General features: G+C 40.6%; 1 protein-coding gene across 2 annotated transcripts; it reads right to left on the bottom strand.

Annotated features, from left to right (window-relative positions):
* Positions 1-1,575: 1,575 nt before the first annotated feature.
* On the bottom strand, positions 1,576-11,100 carry mtmr2 (myotubularin related protein 2). 2 transcript variants are annotated; one of them, XM_080867284.1, is made up of 16 exons: positions 10,857-11,100; positions 9,149-9,251; positions 9,027-9,050; positions 8,858-8,924; positions 8,679-8,773; positions 8,505-8,606; positions 8,039-8,143; positions 7,154-7,237; positions 6,919-7,068; positions 6,634-6,822; positions 5,601-5,786; positions 5,305-5,511; positions 5,132-5,224; positions 4,917-5,030; positions 4,566-4,742; positions 1,576-3,492 (listed from the first exon to the last, which is right to left on the bottom strand). In XM_080867284.1, the coding sequence occupies exons 1-16, from the start codon at positions 10,934-10,936 to the stop codon at positions 3,328-3,330; spliced, it is 1,941 nt and encodes a 646-aa protein (XP_080723410.1). In that variant the 5' UTR covers positions 10,937-11,100; the 3' UTR covers positions 1,576-3,327. The 2 variants fall into 2 exon arrangements, with proteins under 2 accessions (XP_080723410.1, XP_080723411.1); XM_080867285.1 differs by having other exon boundaries at positions 8,858-8,921.
* Positions 11,101-12,310: the final 1,210 nt, after the last annotated feature.

The raw sequence follows: 12,310 nt of genomic DNA, 5'->3' as shown, positions 1-12,310 counted from the left end.
GGTTGCAATCATGCCCGACAACATCGGGGCATGCCGCTAATGAGACAATGGATAGGGTCTTGGGGGATCTCCTCACAGATCTGGATCAGGGCATCACTGAGCTCCTAGACAGTGTGAGGTGCAAACTGCTGTCAGTTTGCACCTCACACTGTCAGTAGTCTGATGGACTAAAACTTAAAATCCCAGAAGTGTGCTGTTTGATTTGTGTGGATTGGATTAGATGTGGACTGAATTTAGGTCAGGTGAGCATGAGGACCAGTCAATCATATTTATTCTGTCATTCTCCAGGAACTGCCTGCATACTTTTGCCACATTGAGGCTGGGCATTGTTGTGCACCAATAAGAACTGAGGACCCACTGCAGCAGTGTACGGCCTGAACCTGCATCCTGGTACCTAATGGTAGTCAGGATGCTGTTGCCTAGCCTGCAGAGGCCTGTGTATCTTTTCATGAATTATCCTCACAAGACCATCACTAATCCACCACCAAACTGTTCATACTAATTGATATTACAGGCAGCATAACATTCATAACGTCCATGCTGGAAGAGTTGCAAAATATAAAACTAGTGAAAAAAAAGTCAATGCCCTCCACTTATAAAACCATTCCTGTTTGCAAACATAAATGGAAATACAGTATATCCAGTAGCAAGCTTGACTGATAGGGTTTCATTACATATTATTCTTTTCAGCTATGCTTTTACTGCATTGGCAGTGTATTTGGGATCATTGTCACGTTGAGAAATTAAGCTGTTGCCAAACGGATCCTTTCCAGTCACTGGATGTGATTCAGTCACAAACCAAAACAAAACCAATTTTAAAACGCTAATCTTAAACTCTATATCCTAAGTAAACAACTGAAAAAACACAAATATGCCAGAACTGTGGTCCCATTTCATTGTTTATTTATTTCTTATTACTGTTTTGTTAGTTTATCTCTTCCATGTTTTTTCCTCTCATAAATTTAATTACCCACTGTGCAGTTAGCAAAATCAGTGTTGTGGGTACTGACTTTTACCTTCTGTATGTTCAAAATGTTACAGTGCTTAGTCAACATAACAAGTTGATTAACCCCCCCCCCAAAAAAAAAACAAACAAACAAACAAAAACAAATAAAACCCAACAGATTGTATATAAAGACGTTCATGATTTGTCATTTTTGTATAGAAAGTGTAAAGTTTATACACCATGGTCTTTACTGGTTTGATCCACCTGTTGCAACCATAATGGGACTTGTGTCTTCTCCCAAATATGAACCAGGAATCTTTTGCTTGTTAAACATGTAAACCACAACACTATGGACTCACCCGTGTAACAGTTGAGTACTACACGCGAAACCATCCCTATGAATTTTATACCTGCAAATTCTCAGTTTTAAAAAAGTGTCGCTCCACGAGTGCTCCGATTGTCTTACATTTGCAAGGTCTTCTATGAGTGAAGTGAGGTTCTTGATATTGTGTACTGGAATAACTAACCAATAAGTAAAAAAATACATAAATTGAGATAGAGGAAATACCTTCAGTTGTAGTCTTTCTTGATGAAATTGTTCAATGCAAACAAAATTAGGAGACTTCTGGTTCACAAATAGCTGTTTGTATTGTAATTAATTACAAGCCTCAAGCTACAAGCTTCTTGTATAGTATACACATGCATACATATGCACAATGCCTTTTTTTTTTTTTAAAAACCCAAAAAAGGCCAAAAGTTGACTACACAGCATCAGCACTTTTATTAAACTTTTTAACACATTGGCAGTTAAGAGTACAGTTGGATGTTCCTGATGCCTGCAGTATATCAATTTCCAAATTCAAGTGTTGATCTAATGAAGTGCATACAGGACTGCAGCCTCTTTGCAACCACATGGAATGGTGTCACTTAGACAGCTGTGCATTTTAAAAGGATTGCAACGATCAAGATCAGTGGCAGACATGATTTACATACAAATATAGCTGCATGAATTCAATGTAAAAGTCACATGAAGAATCTATTACTGGGTGACGGATGTCTTAACGCTACTATATAAAGATAAAACAGAGAATAAATGAATGTTTTCAGATTGTAATTTGGTATTAGGTTACCCCACAGTCACACTGTAAATTCCAGACTTTTATCCTTCTTAATTTACAGTAAAAGGCACTCTTTGTCCTATTTTTATGGAAAGATCAGAAATAGGGCTAGTGTTATTAGAGTTGGCTAATATCTGAAACACGAAACCACAAAACCCAAGAAATTGACTGGAGGATGCTGCTGTTGTTAGCAACATGCTAATGTGACAAACCATACTGAATCCTTGAGTTGCAGCTTTATTGCAATTATTTGAATACGCAGCAAAAAGGCTACAGGCTGAAACCATCACATTGTTCTTTTGTCATTTTCCCAGTCATTCAGGACAAGGCACGGGTACTTATTCAAATTTGCAAAACGACATAAAAAGCCCATTATTTGTGTAGTTACACATTCTTCTGCCAAAAAGATTGGCTGATAATAGCTTTAAAAAGCCTCTGCGAGAATTGTTCCCATAGGACTCCTGGGACAAATGAGCTATTGCATAATCTTTGCAGCTTATTAATATTGCATGGGGACGCAGCTAATCAATTCACGACACAAGACAGAAGGTGTCTGCGAGTTATAAATACACATCTGGAACGAAAGATAATAAATAATGTTAAATAGTTGGAAAAAGGAAACTTACAAAAGATAAACCACTTGGTGAGAGAAATGTCACGCATGACAAAAAAACGTTTGGTCTCAACAATCTAAAAAGATTTGTAAAGCTAACCCTAACTGCTTTTTAATGCACTTTATAACTACTTTTTTTTTTAATATCAGAAGAAGCTAACATCACAGCCCTTAAGCTACATTTCATTTTAATATTTATCAACTCAACAATTTGTTTTAGTCCGTGTTTCCTTGTGCTAAAAATCACTTCTGCAGCACTACATAGCCTCACGGTTCCTTCAGTTATAGTGCTTTCAAATCAATAGCAAGAAATGAGGCAAGTGTTCCTATAAAGTATATAAGGCATAAACATTTAGTGTACTTAAAACAAAACACTGATTGTAGGTAGGTCGATATGCTAAACAGTCCTTGCTATTCTGGGTACGTATCCTCTCAACCTCAGAGGAGGAATACATATGGCTGTGGTCTGAGACAGACACTTCTGTTGCAAGCAGGCTCTACATGACCTGTGAGAGATGCAAATACAGTAACAAATACTACTTATTATGACTTTTGGTGGTAGTGTATCAAAGCGGCTTATTACTGCTGTATGACACCTTCTCACAAGTGCGGTTCAGCTTCTGTGACCGTCAACCGAGGGTTGAGTAGCGTCAAACAAAGGTCTGCACCGGAGTGATGGAGCGTGTGGGCGAGCCTGGCCGCTCAGAGGCGGAGGAAGCTGAGCGATTGGCCACCTCTCGCTGTAATTCGTCTACCCTTTTCTGCAGCTCGGCGCGCTTTGCTAATAGCTCCTTGTAGCGCTGATGAATTGGTTCCTGGTAAAAGGGAGGGAGAAAAAAAAGAAAGTTAAATGAGTAAAATTAAGTGCACGAGTGCCAACCTCTGCCCTATTCTCTCAACTTTTTCTCTGCATGCGTTCCCAGTTCCAGGTGGACAGGGCAGGGACTCTTCATCTGGGATTACCTAGACCTAGACTGTGAATTTCCTCACGATAAAGCTGTAGCTGGTACTTCATTCTTTCTTTTTCTTGCCCATCTACCTGCCTGCTACCATGCCACACATCACCCTAGTTTCCTCCCAGATGGCAAAGTTTTTTCAGTTACGGAAGACATCCCACCTTCAGATCCTGGACGAGTCCCTAGTTTGTCAAAAACTGGTTCATAAGCTGATGACGAAGTGTGAACACACTGCACTGGGTGCTTTGTGCAACAATGTTAAGAACATCACACAGTCACATCCATTTATGCTCGCCGTTACAGTGCAGGTAGCTTCTGCAGTATTCTCCTGAACAGCAGGTGTCACCACTCAGACAATACTGCCACATAAACGCTGATATTAGAGAAGTCAAAGTTTCCCAGAGTCTTATCTTTTCAAACTGCTGTAACATCCCCCTCTGTGAATCTGAGCTTCAGTAGTGATGTGTCAGTAAAACAGCACAACACACCACATTATAGAAACTGAGAGGTGCACAACTGGCAGAAATGGCCAGCGTCAGTGGATGTGACATCAACTTTAGCCTCAGTGCCATTTGTGAGCCACTGCAATGGTGGGTATCAAACGGCCTTTGTGCAGACTTGTATAACTGTAATGCAAAACTAATGAGCTGTCAAAATCACTAAGATCACTCATGTAGGGTGGAGATGAATCTGAAGGTATGTTTGGTGCTGTCAGTACAAAAACAACATAATGACACTGAAGAGAAACTAAGGTGATGCGTGGTGGCCAGTAGGTAGGTGAATGAGAAGCAGAATGGAGTGGCAGCCACACCTTCATAGTCTGGATAGCGCCCAGGTGTTCCCAGTTGGCAAGTAGGGGAATGTACTGTGAGTATAGGGCAGCGATCATCACACAAGTGAAGTCCAAACAACAGCAAGTCTTCCTGACGTACCTGAGGTCTCATGCGTGGGTTCCAGCGAATGTAGTAGCCAACCCAAAGCTCCAGGTGGCGTAAGCTGACTGCTGGGAACAGTACATGGTTAGAGTAGTTCACATACAAAGGATTGGTGAAGTCCTCCAGCTGGCTGTTAATATATGACCACAATGAGACTGTCCTCTTGGGAATCTCCTGTAACAAAAAAGGAATGTGATTACACAAACCATACGAGTGAAAAACTAATTCATTCTTGTGCCATCTCTGATTCGTATTATGCTAGTTATTAAGCTGTATTATCCCAAGTAAAACGATAATGAGAGGGGGGAAAAAAACCCCATAAAATACCGAGAAACCAAATGAGCTTACTTCTTTTAACCTCTGCTGTTCACTGTTGCACAAGAATGTCCCAAAAAGGCAGCTGTACAGGTGATCCAGGATGGTCACCAGGAAGTAATCATTAAACTCAAAGGCGGCAGGAAACTTGAATTTAAAAAAACAAAACAAAAAACAGCTTGATTGCAATCCTTGAAAGAACCTTTTCCTAAACATTTCAGAACCTTAACTCAATATGTGTCACTTACCTGACGAGTTAACTGCCAGACACAATCAATAAACTGAATGAAAACAGGTGAGCGATCTGCATCCGTGTGGTTCTTATCTCCGTGACCAATGCGCTGCCAGAAACAGGAGCATAAGGAATCAGTGATGAAACTAGACTTCCAGCTGGACCGAAGTGGAAAAATAATCTGTTTACCAGTTGGAAGCGATGACCAAAGCTCAGCCACTCTTTCTCAAGCAGCACTTCAAAGCCGCGAATGGTGCGGTAGTAACCATCCAACATGAGCATAGACAAGGAGGTGAGCTGAGCCGTGCGGTCCCAGCCGTCGCTGCAGTGCACCACAACCGACGTTTTCCCTGACTCCACTTTGTCTGCGATCCTCAGCGCTCCAGCCAGGATCAGCTACAAACACAGGACCAGAAACACACAAACCATTATCACTGCAATATTTTTACAATGTCCTTTCCCAACCGATGGGTCACTATGCTCACCTTGATGTGCTCAAGCCAATGAGTGGACTCCAGATTGGAGAGCCAGTGGGAGTCCTCGATATTGGGGTAGACAACTTCCTTCAGCTTGCGGAGCGACTCCCTCATCACGTGGATATTGTGAATATCCAAGAAAACCAGCTCAGCGTTTTGATAGGCATCCTCGCTTTCATATCCACCCCCTTTCATCTGTGGGAAAGTAGAGGATGCAGTGGTTACTAAGATCCACGGGGCACAGAACAGAAAAACAGATCCAGTTAAATTATTGCCAACGAGACAGTCCTGAATCAGTAGTAGTAGAAGCTACATTAAGCAGCAAGGTCACCACAGCAGGTAGAGTTTTTAATGCCGGATGCCTTTCCTGACGTGGTCCTAAAGGGGATTTGTGTCTCTAGCTGGAAACAAACCAGGGACCTTTTTGCTTGCCAAGTGAATGCGTTAACCACTACACCACTGTAGGCACGACACAATAGAAACTAGTGATCTTCTAGCTAAAGAGCTCAGATTTTACCTTACTGCTCAAATATAGTACTGATTGCATGCTTTATTTACTTTAATCTGCAAAGACAACGCATAGCTAATACACTGTACCAGCTAAAAACTCAAAACTGTGCTTGATGATGCACAGCAAATAATAAAAGATAAGAATCTAAATCTGGCTACGGCTCCATACGAGCCTCTTCATTTTGGACTTTCGTGTTTATTTTTAGAATCTATTGGGAGATCTTTCATCCACGCTTTGAAACAAGCCTTGAATCAAACTTTGTTTCAGCTCTCTTTCCCCTTCCAATAATGCACACACGATCACCGTTAAGGATAGCTACTCTCTTTGACATCATGAACAACCACGAGTAGAAAAAGACTGTCTGAAATGGACCATTGAGAAAAGTCTGAAGCCTGACCTTTTGGCTCACTGGGATTACTATTATTGTCATTGTTATTATTTGAAGCTTTGGCCATGTTTAACATATGTATCAATCACTGTAACACAATGTAAAGTGGGTCCCATTAAATAAATATAATTTAGAAAATGGACCTTGTTGGCAGCAGCGTTGACGCTGGGTCTGGCATCAAAAATGAAGAGTTTATGTGACTGAGCATTAGCATCCATGATCGCCTGCAGGTATTTCTCATCCTCTTTGCTGCGCTTCCCGTTCACCCCAACCATCGGCTGACTGCAGCGTGTCACTGTTGCCTGGCTCTCTGGATGGATCCATGACAACACCTTTAAATAATGTGTAGCAGAATATCAGCACAGACTGTCCTGCAAGCCGGGCACACACAGACAATTATAGTACCGCTGAAAAATACGGTCGCTCACCGGTATCCTTCCCTTTGCTCGGAAGGCAGCGACTCTTTTCAGCTCCTCGTCTGGTATGTTAACAGGCACTGCCAGTGTTGATGGGTACGTGTCGCACAGCTCATAGTGATCGTTTACTTTAGTTATCCTCCAGCTTTCATTGGGTATACCCTTGACAAAAAAAGAAAAGACATAAGTAACCGGTTTTATGAGTGCACTTTAACATTTAACAAAGCATTCTGCATAACTTAAGTACCTGTCTTTTATACTCTGAGAGAGCATCATACACCTTCCATCCATTTTCAGGAAACACCTGCCCATATTCAAAGGCAAAGATTTGCTGTGGAGAGTGGGGGAGACATTTTTCAGTTGGTTGTACACGAAAAACAGTTTGTGCACTTTGTAAAAGACCTGTGAAAGTTAGACCTGTGAAAAACTAAGTACACTCCACAATTCAGTATCTTATGTAACCATCTTTAAGAGCAACAATTTGAAGTAATCATTTTCTGTATGACGTTATCAGTGTCTTGCATGATGGTGGAGGAATTTTAGCCCACTCTTGAACACGTTGCTTGAGGTCATTGAGGTTTGCAGGTATTTGTTTAGGCACAGCATTTCAAATGGTTTGAGGTCTGGACTGGCCATTATGTTTTACATTTGAAACTGTGCTTGGGATCATTATCTTATTAAATGACCCAATTAGGGCCAAGCTTTAACTGTTGAACAGATGGCTTCACATTTGACTCTAAAATACTTTAGTTCTCTGGCTCTCCTCCACAGCGTGTCTTTGTCCTGTCTTCCTCCCCTAACCCCTAACTGGTCACGAGTGATGGCCGCCCCTCCCTGAGCCTGGTTCTGCTGGAGCTTCCTTCCTGTTAAATGGGAGTTTTTCCTTCCAAATGTTGCCAAAGTGCTTGCTCATAAGGGGTCGTCTGATTTTTGGAGTTTTGCCTGTATTATTGGAGGGTCTTTACCTTATAATACAAAGTGCCACGAGGCAACTGTTGCTGTGATTTGGTTCTATATAAATCTAACTGAATTAAAATTGAACTTAGTTTTCAGAGGACTATGAATATGTGTTTCCCAGTACTGTATGTGCAGGACTATAAAGTCAGCAACAGCATTGCTGGGCAGTACTTACCAGCCCATTGGAAACAGGAAAAGCGAATTTCATCAGCACTTCAAAAATGGACTTCCTGAGGGTGTCCTCCATCTGTTTGTGTGCAAATCGTAGATTACGAACATCCTGTAGAAATGCAGAGCAACAAATCATGGAAAAACTCAAGGGCTAGAAGCTGTATGCAAGTATCATTTCATCACAGCCAAGCGTTATTACCAAGAAAGGTAACGTAGAAGTAGACCTTTGTAAAACTTCACTATTTCTTAATGGGCTATCTCTGGCAGAGACAGAGATAGCCCAGCTCTGTCTCTGCTTCTCAGTTGAATAACTGTAAACTACTTGGCTATTTTGCAACTTAGCGATTCTGTTTTTTGTTTTGTGCATTTTATGTTCAATATAGGTATTTGTTGTGCCTGAAAATGAACAAATAAATGAAATGAAATGAATGAAAGCAGTAATTCTTTACAACTTTCACAAGCTTACTCACTTTGCACACCAGCCCATAGGACACATCGCGACTCGAAGCGTTTCCAATCCTTTCCACGCGACTCACCACCCCAAGTGGCAAGTCCAACATAAATGTTGAGTCCTGGAAATCAGCCAGACATTAACAAAAAACATAAATCTTCAAAATACAAATTAAAAATAATCAATAACATACCCTGTCCATAGATTTAAAGAATAGCCTGTAGTTGGTGACAGTCACAGTTCCCCTCAGTGCTCCAGTGAAGGGACAGAAGTAGGTGACATCTTGGGCTATGAATAAAAATAAGAGGATAAAGGTGATGATGCATTTTTGCTGTTTTGATGGGCTGTGATTGCAGATGAAAGGAAACCTACCCATGTCTTGCACGGTTTCATTTGGAAGCAACTGCAGTTCTTCTTTGTCTGAATCTCTGATGGCCTGCTGGAAACATATCATCTTTAGTTCTGAGTGGTCTCTTGACTGGAAATGTTACTCAAACATATAGGATAGGATGGGTAAAATTAAATGTGTAAAATCATCTACCTTGGCAGATATTTTGGGCTTGACCTGCAAAAAGAAGAGGAGAGCCACGCTTCAGTTTTTAAATTAAAAAAAAATGTTTTAATAGAAAAATAATAGCGGTGAAACATATGCAGGTCACTAACCCTGAGCTCTGGGGAAAACTCTGCAGAGGTGGACACAGAATCCGAGGACATAGCAGATGGTGGTTTGGCCTGGGCAGAGCGGTCAGAGCGAGAGGTGGAAGTGCTGGTGGAAAGTGACATCACACAAGTGAGAACCATTTATTAGGTGCAGTCTTTTCTTTTTTGGGGGGAGTTTTTTTTACATATCTATACGTATTCGTATATGTAATGACAGAAAACTCAATGACTAAAAAAAACAGAGACATCTGTTGAGATTGGCCCTTTTTTTTCTCAGACTGAGACAAAAATTTGTTAAATGTATATTTTTCATTTTCCAGATCCCCTCTGATGGATCTGGGCATGCACAATGCCCTCAAGGAGTCGTATAACTGAGGTTAAGTTTAAAATTATACAGGATACGAACACTAAAATGCAAAAATGTAAGATTTTAAAACAGATTACAATTCCGGCAGCATGCTCATCACCCGGTGACATCAGGGCGAGGGGTTAGTGTCTTGTGTCGGACTACTGATTTCACCATGTGCACACGTACCTGACCTTGCAATACTACTCACATGGAATGAGCTACTAATCCCTTTCTCATTTCTCTTAATAGTTTTTCTATATTCATTTGTATGCGCAAAAAATATTACCTTGGAACAGCTGCATTTTTAAGTACCTCTGAGCATATCTTAAACTTAACCTGAATTATCAGACTCCTACTTTATATGCATGCCTATAAAGTAATTGTCAGAAATGAAAAATATACATATACTTGACTAAACTAAATTATGTTCTCCGTTATAATTAGAATATCATCTGGAAATTTTGATCTGTATTAGACCATCTAATGGTGTTTTTGTGATGGAGCGTGTCATGTTTGCTCAATCCAACATGAAAGCTGAATGAGATTTGCATTTTCATTTTTCAACTAAGAAGTTTATGTCAAAAAGCTATTCTACATGTTTTATTTTGCAGTACTATAAAATACAACTATATCGCAAAAGAAAGTGAAACTAGTTGTTTTTGTAATGAGATTTTTATTTACTGTATTTTAATTAACCCATATTGAGAGGGATTTTTTGTGTTTTGATTTGGGGTTTTTTAATTGCAGATCCCGATTCAATTTTATGGCAAAAGGAGCCAGTGAAAACTTCAGGCTTTTATTTATGTCGACGGAACTTCTTTTCTAATCCATCTTCAAAAATATCTGATATACGAAACTAAAACGCTACAGCAATTATTAGATATGTGCAAACCACAACATTTTGAGGCAAATCAGACGTGGCTGTGAAGAAAATGTTCTAAAAATATTTCATGATTTGAGAAAGTGTTTTTAACTTGTCTGGCCCACACGAGCGCAAACTGGGCTCTATGTTGTCCATGGACTGAAATAAGTTTGACACTGTTTGGGCAAACACTCTACTACATCGAGGCTCTGTTAGCTTCCGTTTGACATTTCTATCACATCACAGCCTGAGTGATTACTGGAGCGGATCGATAAAACTGCGTTGTCCTAATTTACAGTTTAAGCTGCGTTGGTCTCGTAGCGCTCGTAGGACACCGTCACTGGTGGATAACATTAGTCACAGCGGAAAAGCTTACAAGAAGTGTACTGAAGTTAGACACGCTTAACTTTAGCTATAAAGCCTTAATAACTAACCCATGCCGATAGTGTCAAAACTTTTGGTTAGCTTAAAAGGCGGTGTCTGGCGGTGAGTTTAGCTACCTGGACAATGAATCTACACTCGGCTGTCGGGAAGAGGAGCGCTTCGAGCCCAAGCTGTCGACACTCCCGCTCTTCTCCATGTTCTCCTTCTTCAAGTGTTTGGATAACCGGTATTGCGAGTCAAGACTTTACCGCTAAAGAGCCACTGAACGCTTTTAAATCCCTCCTCCGAGTGAAGCAAATCCCCACAAACAAAAGGAAGCTGCCATCTTTTCCCAGAAGCCTCCCAATCCCCGTCACAGGCAGGATCGTTGGAGGGCGCGCCCTCTGCTGTCTCTCTGTGGAACTACAACTGATCGCGTGCAACGCGTTTCTCTCGTGCCAAACCTCTGGCTACGCAGTAGAAAGTGGATGACAGGATAATGCTTATTTTTAATGAAGACGTACACATTGTCTAATTATCCACCCAACGTCCACGTGGGTAATGTCACTGCCTTGGGTCCATAATAATGAATGCTGGAATAATGAAATGGCTAAAGTGCAGTAAAATTAACTTTAGTACTGACAGTAACTTAAATCGTGTTTACATTCGTGTCAATGAAAGACTTAATGCAAGAACAATAGAAATAGTCACTTTTGTTTGACTTTACTGCTACTTTCTATTGAATGAGATGAAGCTGATAATTTCAAATGCAAAATGGATTTTAGACAAGAAGTCTACTGTATGCAGCTAGGTTTAATAAGAAGGGAGAAGCTGTATCTGCATGGAAATACACCAAAATTAAATGTGCTCAAATTGTTCAACAATTCTGCATAATTACAGACAATTCATTAAATGAGTAATAAACTGGGAATATTCTAATCTTGATGAAGTGGAACATGTAGTTTGGATAAGATTAACATAAAACTTGCACCTTTATTTTACTGGAAAGTTTTGTGTGTATAGGATAACAGTATCCTGGTGACTGATGTGCTTTTGATTTTTCAGTCTGTTTATTTTTAAGGGTTCATAAAGCAGTTTAATATGAAGACACTTTATTGAAAAAAAGAATTCCACAAGAAATGTGACAGACTGACAGGGTGTATTGTGCCTTTGGGATGTGCCTGATTTAGACTTCTGCAGGAAATCCAAGTTGTACCTTCTACTGCAACCGAAACCCGTCTTAACTCTACACTGTAACCTTCCATGTCATTCAGTTGTTGCAGTCTGCATCGACCTGAGATGTAGCTATATTTCTTGAGAGGTGCAGGTCAGGTTGCGGTGTAGGGTTAAGAAGGCTTTCCGGTTACGTTACGATTTCCCACAGAAGTCTAAATCAGGCTCCAGCGCCCCTGTGCCCTTGAATAAGATAAGCAGGGAAAAAGTCAATGACACATGGCTGCATAAAGAAATAAAGGCTTGACTGCAGATCTCTACACTGTTTTGAATGAAATGTTTGTGTGCGTGGAGCGGCTAAACAGAAGGAAGATATTTCCTTGTGATGGTCTGACTGGATCCTAATCTAACTGTGCAT

Source organism: Rhamphochromis sp. 'chilingali' (genome assembly GCF_963969265.1).
Source record: "Rhamphochromis sp. 'chilingali' genome assembly, chromosome: 19".
Lineage (NCBI taxonomy): Eukaryota > Metazoa > Chordata > Actinopteri > Cichliformes > Cichlidae > Rhamphochromis > Rhamphochromis sp. 'chilingali'.
Note: the sequence above shows the minus strand (reverse complement) of the source record. Positions and strands in the feature narration are given on the sequence as shown.